This window comes from Dromiciops gliroides, chromosome 1 (genome assembly GCF_019393635.1).
Source record: "Dromiciops gliroides isolate mDroGli1 chromosome 1, mDroGli1.pri, whole genome shotgun sequence".
Classification (NCBI taxonomy): domain Eukaryota; kingdom Metazoa; phylum Chordata; class Mammalia; order Microbiotheria; family Microbiotheriidae; genus Dromiciops; species Dromiciops gliroides.
Genome location: NC_057861.1, coordinates 708858524 through 708879386, shown reverse-complemented (window position 1 = coordinate 708879386; position 20863 = coordinate 708858524). Strand labels below are relative to the sequence as shown.

The 20863-nt window shown below is 42.4% G+C and overlaps 1 protein-coding gene across 1 annotated transcript in view; it reads left to right on the top strand.

Moving 5' to 3' along the window:
- The window catches only part of SLC6A1 (solute carrier family 6 member 1), a 60065-nt gene that overhangs the window by 18815 nt on the left and 20387 nt on the right, over positions 1–20863 (top strand). Inside the window, exons 2-5 of the mRNA XM_043965349.1 lie at positions 15987–16049; positions 17648–18074; positions 19219–19350; positions 19935–20035. Of these exons, the coding sequence (XP_043821284.1) occupies positions 17834–18074; positions 19219–19350; positions 19935–20035 (474 nt within the window). The 5' untranslated portion in view covers positions 15987–16049; positions 17648–17833. The remainder of the gene's footprint in view (positions 1–15986; positions 16050–17647; positions 18075–19218; positions 19351–19934; positions 20036–20863) is intronic.

Below are 20863 nucleotides of genomic sequence, written 5' to 3'. Positions count from 1 at the left end.
ATGCTTAGAGACCTTTCAAGTGCCCAGGACGTGTTAGGTGGGCTAGGAGATACACAAGGAGCATTAGACACAATCTGTGCCTTTAGGGAGTTTACAATCTATTCAAAGGAAGATAGGTCATACACACAAAACATCCTTGGGTGCTGATAAATTAGGGCAGGCACTGTAACCTACAGGTAATAGTATGAAAAAGAAGTTAGAGGAGGAAGAAATGAAAATCAAAAGGTCACAGCTGGAAGGGAATCTCAGAACAAAGAAGAATGTCAGTGCTGGGAAGGGTCTTAGAACAGGGAATGTCAGAGATGGAGGGATCTTAGAACAGAGAATGTTACAGCTGGGAGGGACTTTAAACAGAATGTCACAGCTGGAAGGGGTCTTAGAACCCAGAATGTCAGAGTTGGAAGGAATCTCAGAACAAAGAATGTCAGTTCTGGGAAGGGTTTGGAACAGGGAATATCAGTGCTGGGAGGGATCTTAGAACAAAGAATGTCACAGCTGGGAGGGGAGTTAAAACAGAATGTCAGAGCTGGAAGGGGCCTTAGAACCCAGAATGTCAGAGTTGGGAGAAACTTAGAACACAGAATGTCAGAGCTAGAGGGGCCTTTGAACACAGAATGTCAGAACTGGAGGAACCGTAGAACATAGAAGGTCAAAGCTGGAAAAGGTCTTGGAATATAATGTCAGAACTCTCAAGAACCCTAGAACAGGCAATGTGACAGCTGGAGGGGACTTAGAACACAGAAAATCAGAGCTGAAAGGGACCTTAGAAATCACAGGATCGTAGATATAGAGTTGTAAGAGCCATTAGAGGTTGTCTAGTCCAACCTCTTCATTTCATGCGGTAGGAAATAGACCCATGGAGGGGATGTGACCTGCCCAAGGTCACACAGACAGTTAGGTGGCAGAGTAGGAATCTTAACCCGGGTCTTCTGACTTTGAATCCAAAAAAACAACCCTGAAGGGACCATACCAGCTGGTGAACAGCAGATGGAAGATAGGACCATTTCCCACCTCTAGATAGACAGGGCTTTCATTACAGCAGCCCAGGGATATTCAGCCACAATCAGTGAAGCCATAGTAAATTGAAGGAGTGGCTGGAAACAAGGTGAGGCTTGTTGAGGAAGGAGGGCTTCCTGGAAGGGTGGCTCTAGATAAATCCTGTAGGAATGAGAGCAATGTGGCTTGGGGCAGAGGAGACACAAGGCTATGTATACTACTAGCATGTCATACAGGACTGTGGCATGAAAACTAAAAGGCCACAGGGTCTCGGACCTGGAGCCAAAATGGACTTCGGAAGCCATACCATCAACTCTCTCATTTTATAGATGAAGAAACAAACCTAGAGAGGTGGGAAGGGACGTTTTGCAACCGGGGCCTCTGACTTCAAATTCAGAATTATTTCCATTGCACCACACATCTCAGCCAACCCCTTCATTTTACAAATTATAAAACAGGACCCCATGAGGAGGGAGGGTTGTGATAGACTTAGCTGGATCACATCAGGATTTTGAACCCAGGTCCTCACACTCCAAATCCTGCACCTTCCTCAATATGCTATTACCAGCCCTGGCATCACATGCTTCATTTCCCATTTCCATCCCTGAGGAATGAAGCCAGTCTTGGCGATCATCAAGCAATTTTTTGAGCTCACAGATGCTTGTAGATTCGAAGCTTCCTGGTTCTGGGGGATAAAGGTCTTTCCTGTGTCAGGAGGGCACAGATGCAAGAGTAGGGGCAGGCCTTAGGTTGGCACTGGATTCTTCCCTACCCATCAGGCAGCTGATCCAAAGCCACCACCATGCTGAGTCAGGCAGCCCAGCTCCAAGGCCCTGCCAGTGGCATATATTGTCCGGAGTAATGGCTCCAATCTGGAGGCCAACACCTGCCAAGCATGTTCCAACACAGCCTCTGTCATACAGATTAGCCATCCTACTCCCCATCACACCTTGGGTGGTCTAGCTTCCCTCACCTTCCATTTAGGGCTTTTGAACAAAAGGTCTTAACCTGGACTCCATTAACTTGTTGGTTTTTGGTTTTATTTTAATATTTATATATAATTATATTTACTATTTACTCTTTTCATGACTATTGCAACCATTGCAATTGGAGACATTTTAAAACATTCTTCTGAGAAGTGTCCATTGCTTTTGTCAAACTGTTCATGATGCCCAAAAGAGATTAGGAACCCTTGTCTCAGAGACAAGCTCTTCCAAGAGTGAGCAGGGTCTCAGGAAACTCAAAGACTGAAGGGGATTCAGCAATAACCTGACTCAAACCCTCTCATTTTTAGAGAAGGAAATTGCCCAGGGAAGGGAAGCAATTGCCCAAGGTCACACAGCCAAGGCCAGTGGCACAATTAGGAATAGACCCAGGCCTCCTAGTCCAGTGATCTTCAAACTATGAGACAGGGGGCAGCTAGGTGGCGCAGTGGGTAGATCACCAGCCCCGGAGTCAGGAGGGACCTGAGTTCAGATCCGGCCTCAGACACTTAACACTTACTTACTAGCTGTGTGACCCTCGGCAAGTCACTTAACCCCAATTGCCTCACCAAAAAAACCCAAACAAAACAAACAAAACAAACAAAAAAACCTATGAGACAAGGAAACATCCAATTTGGGACACTAAGGGGCAGCTTAGGTGGTGCAGTGGATAAAGCACTGGCTTTGGATTTCAGGAGGACCTGAGTTCAAATCCAGCCTCAGACACTTGACACTTACTAGTTCTATGACCCTAGGCAGTCACTTAACCCTCGCTGCCCCACAAAAAAAACAAAACCATTTGGACACCAAGATGGGGAACTGTGCAGGGACCTTTGTTTCAGGAGCTAGTTGGCATGAAGTAACAAGACTGAACTCCTAAGGGTTGCAGCAGACCTCCCTACAACTCCCTTTACCAGGTGGTCTTCTACCTCTGTTCTGAACATATCCTTTCTCCCTGATGATAAATACCAAGGGCCCCTGGCAAAGACATGGAAGACCTCAGGGCCACAGCAGTGACATGCATCTGAATGTAGCAGGAAATGCAGTCAAGCAAGGGTAGTTCAATGGTTGCTCTGGAGAGATGGCAGCCTTAAACTAGAGATGGGGACTAAGCTACCAAGCCTAAAAAGCTCCCTCGAGGACTCTAGTATGTAGGGTCTAGAGTGCTGGATCCAGGAAAATTGTATTCAAACTCCACCTCTGACATTCAGTAATTGTATGACCATGGACCATCAATCAACAAGGATTTATTAAGCACCTACTATATGTCAGATCCTGTGCTGGGCAATAGATACAAAAGGGAAATAGCCCCTGCTCCCACAGAGCTTAAATTTTTTCTGGTACCTATGTGAGTGCATACAAAATAAAGACAAGGTCGTTGGAGGTGAGAAGTGTGACACTGGAAGATGGAAAGCTTGGGAAAACTTCAAGTAGAAGATGGGGCTTGTGCAGAGTCTTGAAGGAAACTGTGGATTCTAAGTGATTAAAGTAAACAAGTAGTGTATTTCCAGGCAGGGTGATCAGCCAATCTTAAAGTCCTATGCTCATAAGAGTCCTTTTCTCTTTCTTTCTTTCTTTCTTTCTTTCTTCCTTTCTTCTTTCTTCTTCTTCTTTCTTTCTTCTTTTTCTTTTCTTCTTTCTTTCCTTCTTCTTTCTCTTCTTTCTTCTTTCTCTTTCTTTCTTCCTCTCCTTTCTTTCTTTCTTTCTTTCTTTATCTCTTTCTTCTTTCTTTCTTTTCTTTCTTTCTTTCTCTTTCTTTCTTTCTTTCTTTCTTTCTTCTTTCTTCTTTCAATTTTATTACCCCATTATCCAGTGTGGGGGCAAGAAGGATCTGTCCAGCAGCCAGTACCAAATAACATGATTCTCGTAGTATATGTTCAACATGCTTGGAGACCCAAAACCATGAGAATGGAAACGGAACTACTACAGAAAAGTTCCCTAGAATCTTCCCATTTCAAGAGGAATAAGTTCTTAGAAACGGAGACTCAAAGGCATGAATACTTTCCCTAAGGTCACACAGAAAATTAACAGCGAGACCCCAGACAGGGACCCAGGACTAGTTGGCATTCTTTCCACTGTTCCATGATATGCACCTAAATGATGAATGAAATGATTAATGAGTAGATTTTCTTGGGGGGAGGCATTTGGTTGTTGAAACCATGTATGTATATTTATTCAGTCGTGTCTGACTCCTCATGACCTACTGTCCGTGGGGTTTTCTTGACAAATGATCCTGGAATGCTTTGCCATTTCCTTCTCCAGTGGATTAAGGCAAGTGATTTGCCCGGGACCACACAACTGATAAGTGTCTAAGGCCATATCTGACCTCAGATCTTCCTGACTCCAGTTCCAGAGCTCTATCCATTGCACCACTTAGCTGCCTGTTGTTTAATAAAAAATATTTTTAAATCAAATGTAGACAAGAACTACCCAGCATGAGCAGGCACGGTTGTGTCATGACTTGATCCCCAAATCTATGAGATCAAAGATCCATTTACATCTTTAAAAAGGAAATGGTGCATACCAGATGCTATGGCACCTTAGGGGTTGGTCCTGGGTCTTGTAATAAACACGTTTCAACACAAGCACCAGACTCTCCCTCTTTGTCAGTCATGGGTTGGAGCAAAGGAAGCCTGGGTGCCCCCTTGCCACCCCCACTCTCTCCTCATTGTGTCTTGGGCTGGGTCTGAGCCAAGGTTCCCAGCCCAAGACAAAGACAGAACTGAGCTGTAGCTTTTCTCCTGAATACGCAGCCCTGGTCTGTCCCCCGCCTCGGTCCATGCCCACATTCTCTCCTCCCCTCCCTCACATCATTCCTGTGTCACACAGACAATGAGAGATTGTGAAAGGGACTGAGAGAAAATACACACACATACTCACACACACACACGCACACACTCACGCACACGCACACAACTCAGGGCTTCTGTTGAACTGTGGGACACCCAAGAAGTATCCTGCAGGGACCTTTCTCCTCCAAACAACTCCCCCTCCTCCTCCCCTCTGCCTCCTTACTGCCAAGGCTGGGAAAAAGTCCTGGCTCGGGAGGCATGAGACCTGAGTTCCATTCCTGATCCTCTGACTCAATAGCAGTGTGTTCTTAATCACCTCTCTCTGGGCCTCGGGTTTCCTGTGTTATTAGGACAGTCAGACCCAACATTCTCTGTGGTCTTTTCCAGCTTGGAAAAGCCCATTCTATGGGTCTGTGATTCTCAATAACTCCTCCATTAAAAACACACATCAACCTTACAAACTGACTTCAGACAATCCTCTGTCCCCCATCTATCCCCTACAATGGTCACTAATCTCAATCCATTTATCTCAACAAGACTGCAAATCCGTTACCCCTTTGGGCCTCAGCTTCCCCATCTCTAAAATAGGGATGAGTAGTGATAGAATGGAAAGATTCCTAGAGCCAAATGACCTGGCTTTGGATATGGGATCTGACTCTTACCAGCTGTGTGGTCCCAGACAAATACCTTTGATCCTTTTAGCCTCAGTTTTCTCATCAGTAATATGGGGATGATGAGTTGTACAATGGAGAGAGGGCTGGTTTCGGAGTCAGGGACCTTGGGTTCAAATCCAGCCTTTGATCTTTGATCACTCCCTTTGTGACTTCAGATATTTAACCTCCCCAGGCCTCATTTTCTTCAAATGTTGCAAAATTAGGTAAAAATCTGTTTTGTTTTGACTATGCATATTTATTACAAGGGTTTTGTTTTTCTTTTCCTCTTTTTTTTTTCCTCTTGGGAGAGCTGGGAATTAAAAAAGTAAATTCTTATTGATTGGAAAAAATAATTTGAATAAAATCAGGGGATTGGACTAAATAATAATTAGTATTTTAAAATCACTTAAAGTTTGCAAAGCGCTTTACTTGCATCTCTTTTGATCACAACAGCCCCCCACCCCCAGTGACGTAGCTGCTATTATAATAATACCCATCTTACACATGAAGAAATTGAGGCTAAGAACAGGTAAGTCCTCTTTGAATAGTAAATAATATCCAAAATGTCATGAGCATGAACCCCCACACAATAGTGGTTGCACCATAAGAGGGGTTGCCTAGTAAATGTTAAACAACCAGTTCTGAGGGGGACAGGGAATGTATCTAAGACACACGCACACACACACACACACACACACACACACACACACACACTTTGGAGGGGCCAGGGCAATGAGGGTTAAGTGACTTGCCCAGAGTCACACAGCTAGTAAGTGTCAAGTGTCTGAGGCTGGATTTGAACTCAGGTCCTCCTGAATCCAGGGCCGGTGCTCTATCCACTGCGCCACCTAGCTGCCCCGACACATAATTTTTAAAATTTTAATCTTCATTATTAACATTTTCTCCATCACTTTCTTAAGTCTAGACAATCAACAAAACCATCTGATCCTGATTCGTAGCTTTTGCCAACTTCTGAGGTGTAAATGTTCACTCTGAAAATTTAACAATTAGCTTGGTTCAAGCAGGCTCCACAGCACCCATTACAAGTATCGGTGAATGGAGAAAATGCATGAACACAAACTACTTCGAGTTTCAGTACCTCTTTCAAATGAAATTACACTTTCTTCATCCCAACAGTCTCAACAAACATATAGCAGGTGCCTAATAAATAACAACTGACATGAGAAATATAATGATATATTATAACAATCATAGCATCTGTTGTTAAATATGTTATAATTATTTAATGTTGACTGTAATATTATGTAATATATTATCCTATATTACACAAATAAATGTTTTAGCATGCATAAGTGGGAGTTACTTGATCTATAAAAGGCATGGTTTCCTCTTTATAGATTTGCCTCTGGTTTCAGGGACCCCATTCAAAAATCCTCTGGAAAAAAATGAAATGAAATGAAAAAATTTTTTTTTTAAATCCTCTGTGCCTTAGAGATTTCTCATCTGAAAAATGCAAGGGTTGTCCCAGATTGGTGGCTCCTGATCTTCTGCCCCATTTTTCAAATGAGAAAAGTCATAGAGAACTGATTTGCCCAAGCTCACACAGTGAATAGAGAGTAGCCAAACAGTTCCCCATCACCAGCAAGTTTCATGATTATTGGGGCCTCTCAAGAAGAATTTAAAAACTACAAAACAAACAAACAAAAATTAATGTGAACTCAGTCAGTCAATAAAAGGGAAGGGAACATTTATGAAGCACCTACTATGTGCCAGACACTGTCAGGCACTTTAGAAATCCTTTGATCCTCACAATAACACTTCGAGGTACATACTATTATGGTCTGCATTTTACTGTTGAGGAAATTGAGAAAGGTAGAGGTTAAGTGACTTCAGCAGAATAATAATAACTAACATTTATATAACTCCTACTATGTGTCAGGCACTGTGTTAAGCATTTTACTATTATTTTCTCATTTGATCCTTGTGACAACCCTGGGAAGTAGGTGCTATTATTATTCCACTTTTACAGTTAAGAAACTGAGGTAGGCAGAGGTTGAATGACTTGCCCAGAATCACAAGTTAATAAACATCTGAGACTGGATTTGAACACAGATCTTCCTGACCCATGCCCAGTGTGCTATCCACTGAGCCACTGAGCTGCCTCTGTCTTCAATAGATACATATTAATTGCTTACTATGCACAAGGCACTGTGCTAAGCTCTGGGGATATAAAAAGAATCAAAAGACAGTCCCTGCTCTCAAGGAGCTCATGGTTTATCATCAAATTTCCTATGCCCCCATTTCCATTCTGTGTCCTGATAATCCCCCTAAGGAGAGCTGATTATGGCTTAAGGTATTATCCCCCCCCCAAAAAAAGTATTCCATTAGCATTTTAAAGGGATTTAGAAATCCAAAAATCCATTTCACCCCCAAAGGAATGAATTTCTAATGTTAGAATTTCAGGCACCATAATAGGTGGTAGAAGGGATCCTGAGAAGGACCCCTTAATTTAGACCACTTCAAGTGTTCCCTAGCATTGTTTAGTAAGAAGTAGAAAGAGAAAGTGAGAAGAGCATTGGGTTTTGAGTCAAAAGACCCAAGTTTGAGTGTTGTCTCTGTCTGGATAAAGACAAATCACTAAGAACTATATAAAAGTAATATATCTCAGTACACAAGTACTGTATGCCATGTGGTACTTTATAAAGTACTTTACACAGTCTTATTTAATTCTCACAACTCCTTGAAGGAAGTATTGTAGATATTATTGTCCCAATTTTACAAACAAGGGTAACCGAGCCTTAAAGAGGCTAAATGATTTATCCTATGGTCATACATCTAAGGTTTTGGAGGCAGGATCTCAACACAGGTCTCTTCCTGAATCAAAGTCTAGTGCTCCTTCCAATGTGCCACATTTCTTCTGTCTGTGCCTTGATGTGCTCTTCTGTAAAATGGGACTAATGATATTTGCTTTATCCACCTGGAAGAGCTCACTTCCTAAAACTTAGAATACCATAAACATGTGTTCTATCATTTTATCTGTAGACCTCAAGTCAGCCATGCCTTGGGCTTCCTCTCAGGGTTGGAGGTGGGGGGAGGAGGGAAGACAAAAGACTGTTTCTCTCTGGTAGTCTTTGACCCCAACACTTCCCTGCCAAGATGAGGGCTGGGTTTCTCCTGTCCCTTGCTGTGGCAGACGAGAACACCCCACCCCTGTCTTCAGGATAGGGAAGGTAGGTGTTTGCCAGATGGTTACAATGTCTCTTGTTTAGTCACACAAGTGGTTGGGTTTTTTCCCCATACTTGGAATGAGCTCCTCATCTCAGCCTCTCAAAATCCTGTCTTTGAGGCTCAAATGAGGTAGTACCACCTTTACAAACCTTCTCCCTTCTCAGTTTCCTTTAGGTCGATTGAGGGAACAGTGACAACAGAAAGCCCTCAGGCAATGGAGTCAGGAAGACCTGAGTTCAAATCCACTTACTAGCTATGTGACCCTGGGCAAGTCACTTCACCTCTCTATATGTTTCCTCGTCTCTAAAATGTGAATAATAGTGGCACCTAATTCCCAGGGTTGTTGTGAGGATCGAATGAAATATATAAAAAGTGCCTAGTACAATGCCTAGCACATAGTAGGCATCTCAGTGATGTTTCCCTTGCCCCTTAGAAAGTCACTTAGAAAATTGAGAAGTCAAATGACTTGTACAGGGTCACACAGATAGCATGTGTCAAAGACAGAATGTGAATCCAGGTATTCTTGACTCTGTTGCCAGATGTCTATCCAGTATTTACAACAGCAACATCTATATAATGCTTACTATGTGCCAGGCACTGTGTTAAGTGCTATGCAATTAATATCTCATTTAATCTTCACAACAATTCCAACTCTTCATGACCCCATTTGGGGTTTTCTTGGCAGAGATACCGGAGTGGTTTTGCCATTTCCTTCTTCAGCTCATTTTCCAGATGAAGAAACTGTGGCAAATAGGGGGAAGTGACTTGCCCAGGGTCACACAACTAGTAAGTGTCTGAGGGCAGATTTTCACATAGGAAGATGATTCTTCCTGACTGCAGGCCCAACTCCCTATCTGTTGAGCCTCCTACTTTTGCCCACAGTAGGCACTTAATAAATGTTTTCTGAATTCACAATGGAGGAGACTTCAAATCTTCAAGGTACTAGGAAGAGGGAGGAAAGGAGAATTCTAAAATGCTCTCATCAATCAAGTATTTAACCCTTCCCCTGCCAACAGAATATGATTATTCATTGACCTTGGTCAAGGTCATTCACTCACCAATTACGTATTTGACTCAATAAGCTTCTGTTAAGGGCCTGGTATGTGCAAGATCCTATGTTAGGTTCTGGGAATACAAAGAGCAGGTGAGCACAGCCCTGCCCATGAGGAGCTTACAGTCTACTATGAGGCTGTGGAATGGGCACAGAAGTACAATAGAAGATCAGGTGTGATGCAGGCAAAGGAAACAGAAAAAAAACACTACAAATGAGAAGTGACTTCTACCTGAGGAGATCAGGAAAGGCAGATGCCTAGAAGAAGTGACAACCTACCTGGGCCATGTTGGGAGAGGATTTCAGCAATAGGAAAATAGATTTAGTGCCAAAATGGGCCCTAGAGGTCATTTGGGCATCCTGACTGGTGACATAGGTTACTGTAAGATTACTAACATTCAGCATAGAGAACTGTACATGGAGTCAGGAAAACGTGGGTAGAAATCTTGCCTTACGTACTTATTAGCTGTGTGACCCTGGGTAAGTCATTGCACCTCTCTGTGCCTCAGTTTCCTTATCTGTGAAATGAGGAGGGTAGAGTCTCAGAGGGACTAGTCCAGTTGTAAGTCCTATTATCCACCAAAGCACAAAGCACAAGATAGAAGAGGGGGAGTAGTTCCAAAGCCCTGCCTCTGGAAAGCAGCAAGCCTTAGAGTAGGAAAAGATTCTGTGAATTTTTTTGTGTGTTTTATTTTGAAATGAAATTGCTGAATCCTAGCTGTCCTTGGCACATTTTTACAGTCTTGATGAAGCATAATTGTTTTCGAAGTGTTTGTCAATCAATGTCTCATCATCGTAATCTCCAATCCTTGGATGGAGCTGGGATATTTAATGTGAGTCCGTAATCACTCACGTCCTTTCCACACCTCACCCTATGTGATGCTTAGCCGCGTCTTTCTATGAATCCTCTGTAAAAGATCTGCCCCCCTGAAATAGTTAAGCACTTGGCAGTAGCAGCATCTGAGGCTGAACTGAGGTCGTCTATCTATTCCCTCAAGCTACATTTCCATCAACTGCCCAACCACCTTTTCCAATTATATATGTAATCGATAGATAGCATCGAGGTAGTGCAATGCATATAGTGCTGGACCCTTGTGACAGCCTGGAACAGACGATTACATTGAGGCAGAGAAGTTAAGGGCTATAAGCCAGAGGCACACTATCGGTATCCAACCCAGATCTGACCTTGAACTCCAAGCCTATCAATCTTTCACTGCCTGCGATGAATAGACAAAGACATTTTCCTAATTGCTTTTGTCACCTTTGTACTTGAGGTGAACCGTGGAGTTACCGGGGCATGGCTGAGCCATTCCATTATAAGACAATTACAATGCTCACCCTTAGGAAGCAGAGTCAGGATTTGGTCATTAACAGCTCTCCCGTCTTCCCCAGGGCGTCATTCAGAATGTGAAATGTATTATGAAGAGAAATCATCTGAAAATTCATCTACTGGGAAACCTTCAGGATTCTTAATTTCACTACAGTATTCACACATTCTTAGATTATAGTGCTGGAAGGGGCCTTAGTTGGCCTGGAATCCAACTGCTATGTTTTACAAATGAGGAAAATGAGGTCAGGAGAGAAGCGACTTGCTCAAAGTCGTACAGGGAGTATATGGCAGAACCAGGATTTGAATCCTAGCAGCTAGGTATCTAGATAGAGCCCTGGGTCTGGAGTAAGGAAGACCTGAATTCAAATTCAACCTCAGGCTAGTTGTGTGACCCTAGGTGAGGCACTTAACCTGTGCCTCAGTTTCCTCATCTGTAAAATGAAGGACGTTCAGTGAAGGGGCCACTGTGGTTCCACCCAAATCTAATATTTTAAGATTCTATATTTGCAGCTCAATAATAAGCTCACAGACAGAGCCTCTTCCAATAAAGGAGGATCTGAAGACTTCAGAGTCAGAGGATTCTCCATAATGCATCAGCCCCAATGTTTCTTTTTCCCACTAGCAACAAACTGGAGCAAGTGAATTAGAGGAGAGGGTTAAAGCTGTCGGAGTGTTTTGAAGTGGTTAGTGGTGTTACTGATGCTGAAATCAGAGAGAATACCAAAGAGTCAGAGGATTTAAAGAGCCCTGAGAAAGATATTAGAGCAGAAGATCTCGGTGAAGGGGACAAAGCAACTTGTTATTAGGCTGTTTCTTCCTAGTTAGGATTGATTTTCTGGGAAGGTAGATGCATTACCCTCCTCAGAAAGTCCTTCATTTGTGCATTCAGTTTCTGTTTGTACAAAAAAAGGCATCTAAACCAAGACATGAAAATAGTAATATGTGGAGTTTGAGAGTAGAGTTTGGGATGCTTTCCTTTATGACATCAAGACTTATATAGTTTAAAAAATTGTCTTTACATATAATTGGGAAGAAATAAAATATTTTTTAAAAAGACATATACTTGGCTTTGGCCAAGTAGGACTCAAAGACAATTTAACTTAGAAAGAACAGAAACCTAAATTCTGTGTGAATGATAAAAAAAAGTCACAGAATTTCAAGGCTGGAAGAGGGCCCCAAAGACTCTCTAGTCCAGACAATACTTGAACAAGAATCATACTGAGAAGTGGTCATCCAACCTTTGCTTAAATGAGGAAGAGCTCCCTGAGGTGACCTATTCAGCTTTTTGACAGCTCTAATTGTCCAAGTTTTTTTTCCTTAAATTGAACCTAAATTTAATTCTTTGCAACTTTCATCCAATTCAATTCAATAAATATTTATTAGGCACCTACTATGTGCCTAATTAGGCACTGGGCTAAGAATTGGGAATACAAATAAGAAAAAGAAAGACATCACTAGACACATAGTAAGTGCTATATTAAAGTTAGCTATTATGGTTGTTATAATTATTATTATCATCACAGTTCTTCCTTTTAGAGCTAAGCAAAGGGAATCTAATTTCTCTTCAAGGGACATCTTCAGATTCTTGTAGACAGCTATCCCCAAGTCTTCTCTTCTTCAATCTAAACAATCCCACTTCCTTTAAACAAACAAGGAAAAGCCATAGCATGACATTCCTCAGAGATTCTCTCTGTAGCATGATGGAAAAGGCATTAGAGTTATAGCTAGTAGACTTGGGTTCAGATTCCAGCTATGCCACTTAGTACCTACCTGATTTTGACAAGTCACAACCTTTCTAAACCTGAATTTCTTTGTAGATAAAATGAGGGATTGGGTTAGAGGACTTCAGAAGTCCCTTTCAGCTATAAATCAGCCATAATCCTACAAAAAATAATAAACTAATAAATGATAAATAATTCACAAATTAATAAGCTCAGCTATGATCCTACAAAATGTATTTTATTGTATTTTAATTCCTTATGCAAGTTAGCCTTATTTCAGTTAGCCAAAATACCTCCAAGCCTGCCGATACATTCTATTCAATGTTAACTTGGGGTGTTTTCTTGTATTCTAAGTCTCCCCTTTGCAGATAACTCCATTGGCCTGTCAGTTGAAGATTGAGCTAATACAAGGTGGCCATTAAATACAAACTGTTTTTTAAAACTCATTAATATTTGTGAGTAAACTTCACTCCTTTTCTTAGCATATTCATGGGAATAGATGAGACTATTATTTTTGTAAGGCACACCAGGAGGCCAAAACCACCACCATCATATGCCAGACATTTGTCAGACATTTGAAAGGCTTCAAAAAAATTTCCCCTGGTGCGTGATAAAGACAACGAACTTCAAATCGCATCTGTGCCCATGACCTTATTCTCTCAGATTTTTCTCCTTTAGGAGATTGGTGGCGGTGAAGTTGTGTTTGTGTCATGAAAAAGCCCCTTGACAACTCACTGAAAACCTAAGGAATTCTTTTCTTCCAGAATCCTAGAGGCTCCTTATTATCTATGTAACCTTGAACAAGTCATATTCTCACTTTGGGACTCAGTTTCCTTACCTGTAAAGTAAGGAGGTTGCAACAGACAAATGGTCAAAGGCTATAACCAATTTTCAAAAGAAGAAATTCAAATAATCAACAACCAAATAGAAAAAAATGTTCCAGACCATTAATAATAGAAATATTCTTTAAACCTTTTGTCCATAAAACTGACAAAGATAACAGAAGATAGAAGGGCTGTAGGAAGACAAGTGTGCTAGTATACTATTGATGGAGTTAATATTTAGAGCAGCTATCATGTAAAGCAATTTAGGGTAATGAAGCTAAAGTGAATAAAGTATACACACGCTTTGACCCTTGGATCCTAGTGGTTTTATAATTTAAGGAAGTCAAAGGCAGAGGGAAACAATTCATTCCACTCTGTCTGCAGCTCTGCTTGTTTTCTTGTCCCTCTAAGGATATAAGTTCATCACTTCTAATCTTATCACCATGTCGTTCACTCAAGCCTTGATACTACCACTCCAAGCTTCCTCTCCCCTCTGATTAAAGAGTGAGAGGGTGGAGTACTAAGCTTTCCCAACAGCTTCCTTTATAGAGCACAGAATTTGGACTTTAAGCTCATTCAAATTTACACCTGCAGTTCTGCCTGGTTTCATCTCCAAGGAACAAGATGCCTCTGCACAGGGTCCCCTCTGGCATGCCCCCCCTTTCCAGATTCCCTTAGATTGTAAGTTCTTTGAGAGCAAGGATTATCTTTCTCTTATTTCTATCCCCAGTGCTTAGCACAATTACTGATACATTGTTGTCATTGTTCAGTCATTTCAGTCATGTCTGACTCTTCATGACCCCATTTGTGGTTTTCTTGGTGAAGACAGTAGAGTGGTTTGACATTTCTCTCTCCAGCTCATTTTACAAATGAGGAAACTGAGGCAAATAGTGTTAAGTGACTTGTAATAAATGTTTTTTGAACTGAATCAGTTTGAATATACCAAAAATATTTATAGCAACAGTTTTTGTCACAGCAAAAAAATGGAAACAAAGTGGGTACCTATCAGTTAAAAGATGACTGAACAAACAGTAGCATATGAATGCAATGGAATATTATTATACCATAAGAAATTACTAAAATGAAAGTTCTGGAGAAACAAGAGAAGACTTGTGTGAACTGGTACAGAGTGAAGTAAGGAGAACCAGGAGAATAGTTTACACAGTAATGGCAGTAACAAAGACAAATGAACTCAGATCAAGAAGAACAGATGATGAAAGGCCCTCCGCTTGGTAAAGAAGCATTGGACTGTAGGAGTGGAATGGCTCATATGTTATCAAACGTGGTTTTTTTACTGCAAGTTTTTGCTTAACAGTTTTTCTGTTACAAGGCGGGTATTTATGTTGTGAAATGATTATGGTGGAAAAGACAAGAGGCATCAATAAAACTTACCAAAAGGGGGTTGGATTAGATATCTAAGATCTTTTCCAGCTGTAAATCTTATGATCCAGGTGGGGCCTCTGGGATCCCATGGTTCTCACCCATCATGGGAAACCAACATCCAATGGGTTGGGATGCTGAGCAGGTCTTTCCTTGCCATGACTAAGTCAGGCATGTGGATCACCATAGAAGATATCCTTCTGGGTCCTGAGACCAGCTTAAAATTATAGTAAAGGCTGAAAATGAACAAGGTCATCTTTGAGGATGAGAATCCAAGCCATGTAAAGCTGGTGCTTTCCAAATGGAAGCCCATCATACTCGTCCAACTTTCTTCAGCCTCTAGGAAGAGACTATGACATTAGGTAACTGGGGGATTGTGGGGCTCATCTCACATAGAAATGGGCGCCTGTGGGAGCAGGGTGGGGGTTGTGCACCTTGCAGAGAGGGAGGTCAATCTCATGCTCAGTGATGGTGCTCCTGCTCCTGTGTGATTTGGCAGTGATGAGCTGGGGGGCATTGTGGGGAGGGAAGCAGCAGGCAGAGAGTTCATGGTGCTTTGGCTGGACTGGGCTGGGCCTGGATCCCGGATCTTTTCTGAGGCGATGGCTTTGGGGTTCACGATTTGCTGTGCGGGTTCCATAAGTTTAAATGTTGAAAAAATGTTGAGAAAAAAAATAGAAAAAGACATTTGTTGCAATTCAACAGCTCGTGATGAGCCCCCCCCCCCCCAGGAGCTGAAAGCTCCTTGGATTATTTGTCTTTTCTTCTGATAAAATTATGGAACATCTTTCTCCCATCTCCACTCCTACTGACCCACCTGCCCTATGCCCCAAGGACAGTCAACACTGCCACATTGCATGTCTCCAGCTCCCTGCAGGCCCGGCTCCATGCTGCATGGATATCACCGCCGCCCCCTTGTCGGGAAGATCAGCTGGGCACATATTCATGGCTGCCAAGGGCTGGCAGATCCCCACTCTCATCCTAGCACTGCTGCAGGGCTCCTCTGTCACTGCCATCCCACCCCACCCCCTTTCTTCTCATAACTTGTCTCTCCTCCCTCCCCGCAGTGATATTGGCAGTGCACTTGGATGGAACGTCACCCAGGCCGACTGACAACACCAATATTCCAGGTAACTGAAGAGGGGGCTAAATGGGGCAGCAGGTGGGAGGCAGCAGGAGGCAACAGAAAGATGATATGGAGTTTTTAATCAGACAGCCTTGGTTCAAATCCCTGCTCTGACTCTTGCTACTATTCCACATTGACCTCTGCTTTCCTCATCTATACAAGGAAGTTGAACTATATGATCTCCAAAGTTCCTCCCAGATCTAAATCTGTGATATTTAGAAGCTATCTAGTCTTCTCTTGGCCTACAGGCAAAAATATATCCCTAAGTAAATAACAGTGATAACAGTTAATATTTAGCCAGCATTTTAAGGTTTGCAAAAGGCTTCACCGACATCTTATTTAGAACTCCAGTTAAGTTCATGGGTGGTCTTCCCCAGCCGGCAAGCTGACATGAGCTCAGGATGGGCTCAGAAGAGAGATCAGAATAGATCAGGTAGATAGAAATAGATATATATCAGAATAGAATAAAATATAGCATAATATAATATAACATAATAGAGGATAACTTAATATAAACCTTAGTCAAACACCCAAACAGTTTGCAGCTACTGCTTTGAATATCTATGCAGGCAACTAGAGAGGTGGGTATGGTGGATAGCATGCTGGACCTGGAGTCAGGAAGACTTGCATTCAAATCCTGCCAGACGCTTAAGAGCTGTGTATCTGCAGGCAAGTCACCTAACCTCTCTCCATCTAGTTTTTCTCACCCATAAAACAGAGATGATAATAGCACCCATCTAACAGAGCCGCTGTGTGGATCGGATGAGGTCAGTCAAGTCAAGGAATATTTATTGAGCACCTGCTATGTTCCAGGCATTGTGCTATGGTCTAAGAAACATGTGCAGGATATTTTGCAAATCTTAAAGCACTACATAAATGCAAGCTATTATTATTATGCCACTGGTACCTTTTCTTATTCATTAAGTCACAAAATTTGCATATCACTTGGTGAAGCTGAAAGACTTCTGCACTGGGAGTTGGGAGGCCCTTAGACTCCACTCTCTCTCTCTCTCTCTCTCTCTCTCTCTCTCTCTCTCTCTCTCTCTCTCTCTCTCTCTCTTTTTGGCGGGGCAATGAGAGTTAAGTGACTTGTCCAGGGTCACTCATCTAGTAAGTGTCAAGTGTCATAGGCTGGATCTGAACTCAAGTCCTCCTGAATCTAGGGACAGTGCTTTTTCCACTGTACCACCTAGCGGCTCCCATGGTCCTTAGACTTCCTAGCTCTATGACCATGAGCAAGCTCTTTCCTATCTCAGTTTTCTCACCTGTAAAGTGGAAATAAGAGTATTCTTCTTACCTATCACATAGGGGTGTGTTATAGCAAAGTGTTTTGTAAAACTTAGAATGGTCTGCCAGTGGGAGTTATCCTATATAAATAGATATGCTGAATATTAGAGAAAGAGAAGTAGCCAAATCTTCTTGAGTTAACCCATGATCAACAAGGTAATTCTGGTTTAGGGCTGAAATCATCTCAAATTCTATATACCCCCATGTGATCTCTGAAGAATAATCATTTTTCTTCTGTCTTCCAGTGGGGAAGAATTCAGGGAGAAAGAGATATAGAATGACAACTACCCTCATTCACCAATTTGCTTTTTCTAGGAGCTGAGGCCCGTTTCCAGGATCCTGGATCTCTGATCGTCCCCATCATTCCCTCTCTTGCCTTGATACCTGCAAACATTTGACTCTCTAGTTGGGTGATTGAGGACTGCAAAGCTGCTGTCTACGTGGACTGGGGCTGATATCTCCCGTCCATCTGCCAGGACCTCCCTATCCAAACACAGAGACATGGCGACCAATGGGACCAAGATTGCAGATGGGCAGATTTCCACTGAGGTCAGTGAGGCCTCCATCACCAATGACAAGCCCAAGACATTGGTGGTGAAAGTACAGAAGAAGAAATCAACAGACCTTCCTGACCGAGACACCTGGAAAGGCCGGTTTGACTTCCTCATGTCCTGCGTAGGCTATGCCATTGGCCTGGGGAACGTTTGGCGCTTTCCCTATCTCTGTGGAAAGAATGGTGGTGGTATGTGACTATAATCTGTTTCACACTCCTAGAGATTGGGGAGAAGAGGACAATAGACAGTTTAGCCATATTCCTCAAAGTTGCTGAAAGAGAGAGAAAGAAAAGAAAAAAAAAGAGGCAAGAAATTGGTGGACCTTTTGGAAAAGGAGAAAAAAAGTCTGGGTTCTAGTCCCAGATTGTCCACTGGGTGACCTTCAATAGCAATCTATAAGAAATGTCCCATTTCCTGCCTTACTCCTTTTATACCAGATAGATTCATCAAATGGCCAGGTGAAATAGTCTAGTGGGAAGAATTCCAGTTTTGAAGGTAGATGACCTCAGGTTTTCCACTTATGACTTGCACAAAGTACTTTATTCTCTGGACCTCAGTGTCTTCATCTCTAAAATGAGAGAATTAAACTAAAGTGGGGTGGAGGGTGTTTTTGGCCTGGAGTCTATGAACTTAGTTTTATATATATATACATATATGTGTGTATGTGTATAATTCTATTTCAAAATAATCAATTTCCTTTCTAATCCTCTATATTTTATTTTATATAAAGACTTTATTCCAAAAGAGGAAGCATAGACTTCCCTTTACAATCAAAGAGGTCCATGACATACACACAAACACACACACACACACACACAAGGTTATAGGGTATATAGGAGATCATTAAACGACATTGTTTAATTTCTTAAATAGCTCTCACTATTCTTACTAAAATCCTAGTTTGATGCTTCATTATGAACTAGAGATTTTCAAGAGCTATAGGAGACAAGTTCCTCAGATCTTACCAAAATATGAAGGCTTTGTATATGGATCCAGCAAAAATTGCCCAAGAGCCAGCCTAGCCAAGTTCAGAGCATCTCATCACAAGAAGGCTAGCCACAGGAAGGAGGGGGTACAGGGTGTTAAATTTTTGGCCCCAACCACTCACAAAGACCATCTGTTCGGTGAAGGACACATCCACAGGGAAGAAATCACAAAGCCTTGAAAGACTGCAGGAAGTTTTCCCTCCCCACTAGAGTCCTCCCCCTCCCCTGCCCCAGGGCTTCCTTTGATTTCTCCATTTCACTATAAAGCCAAGGGCCTGTGTCCTGCCCAGTCAGTGGCTGGCCCAGGGCCTTGGTGCCTATTGCTTTTCTTCTCTCTTCCCTACAGGGGCATTTCTGATCCCTTACTTCCTAACTCTCATCTTTGCTGGAGTCCCTCTCTTCCTTCTGGAGTGTTCCCTGGGCCAGTACACATCGATTGGAGGCCTAGGGGTTTGGAAGCTTGCTCCAATGTTCAAGGGTAAGTTGAGGAAAAGCAGAAACTTTGTGATCATTGAAGAGGATGTGCCTAAAGCTCCAACATCAACCCCTTGGGGTGACCAGGTGGCCTTGTTTGAAGGCCTAGGGCTTTCTTGGAGAGGCAGTGGGAAGGTAAAAAGTGTCCATTGGTCTATGAGTCAGGAAGGATACATGGGGTCTAAACTTGCTGGCTGTATGACCTTGCGGAAGGTAACTCTACTTCCAGGGACCTAAGTTTCCTCATCTATAAAAGGAAGGGATTCAATTGATCTCTGAGCTTCTTTCTAGAGCTAACATTGTACTAGGATTTATTCATTCAACAATTTAACAAGCACCTGCTATCTGTGTATGTTAGTCATTCCACAAACACTTATTAAGCACTTATTGCATGCAGAGCAGTGTTCTAGGGATAGAGAACAATATTTAAATAAAACTCAGATTCCCCTCTCCAACGGGCCTACATGTCTTTGCATCCTCTATAGTGCCCTGCATGCAAGGAATGCTGGAGAAATACTTATGTGCCTACTAATGCTGCCCTAAGTGTGGCCATAACCCTCATGCTGCCACCTCTTCTTCCTCTCCCAGGTGTAGGGCTGGCTGCTGCTGTGTTATCCTTTTGGCTTAATATTTACTACATTGTGATCATCTCTTGGGCTATCTACTACCTGTACAACTCATTCACCACAGTAAGTATCCCCTCTTCCCATCCTTGTGCTCTGTGCTTCAGGACACAGTTCCCAGCTAGGTCAGGTGGAGCCCTACTTTGATGTAAATTAGTTGAATATGTTCACATTATTAAAGATAACTTTCATTTAAAAGTGAGCCCTTAAAGGACATAGATCCCCACCATGTCCCCTCCAAACAAATACATTTCTAATGGTGGAGTTTTAGACCATAAGAGAATGGGGCAATAATGGATAGAGAGCTGGCCTTCAGGCAAGGAAGGGCCTAGGTTCCCCTTCAGTCTCTGACATATATACGAACCAAGCCTCAAGTTTTCAATACCCTGGGTAACTCTATTAACACCTAAGTCTCTAAGAAGGTATCCATCTGTACTGACATAAAAAATTCCTCACTGTGAGGTCCCTACACAAATAGTCCTAGTTTAAAAAAAAATGGGGGGGAGCAGGTAAACTGTATCTCTATGGGACAAGGCAACCACTTATTCTGCCTACGCATAAGGCTACCCCTATCCTCAGGATGCTTCCCTCAATATATATGATCAAGAGCAAGTCATCTAATGAGAATCAGAGAATGAGGAGGTCCCAATCCCACTGCTACCATTGGTTCCTTTAGAGATTCCATCAGATCCTCCAGTTGTCAAGACTCTCTCTCTCTCTCTCTCTCTCTCTCTCTCTCTCTCTCTCTCTCTCTCTCTCTCTCTCCTCTCTCCTCTCTCCTCTCTCCTCTCTCCTCTCTCTCTCCTCTCTATCTCTCTGTCTAAATTTGTCTGTCTGTCTTACACACACACGCACACACACACACACACACACACACACCCCCTTTATAGCACC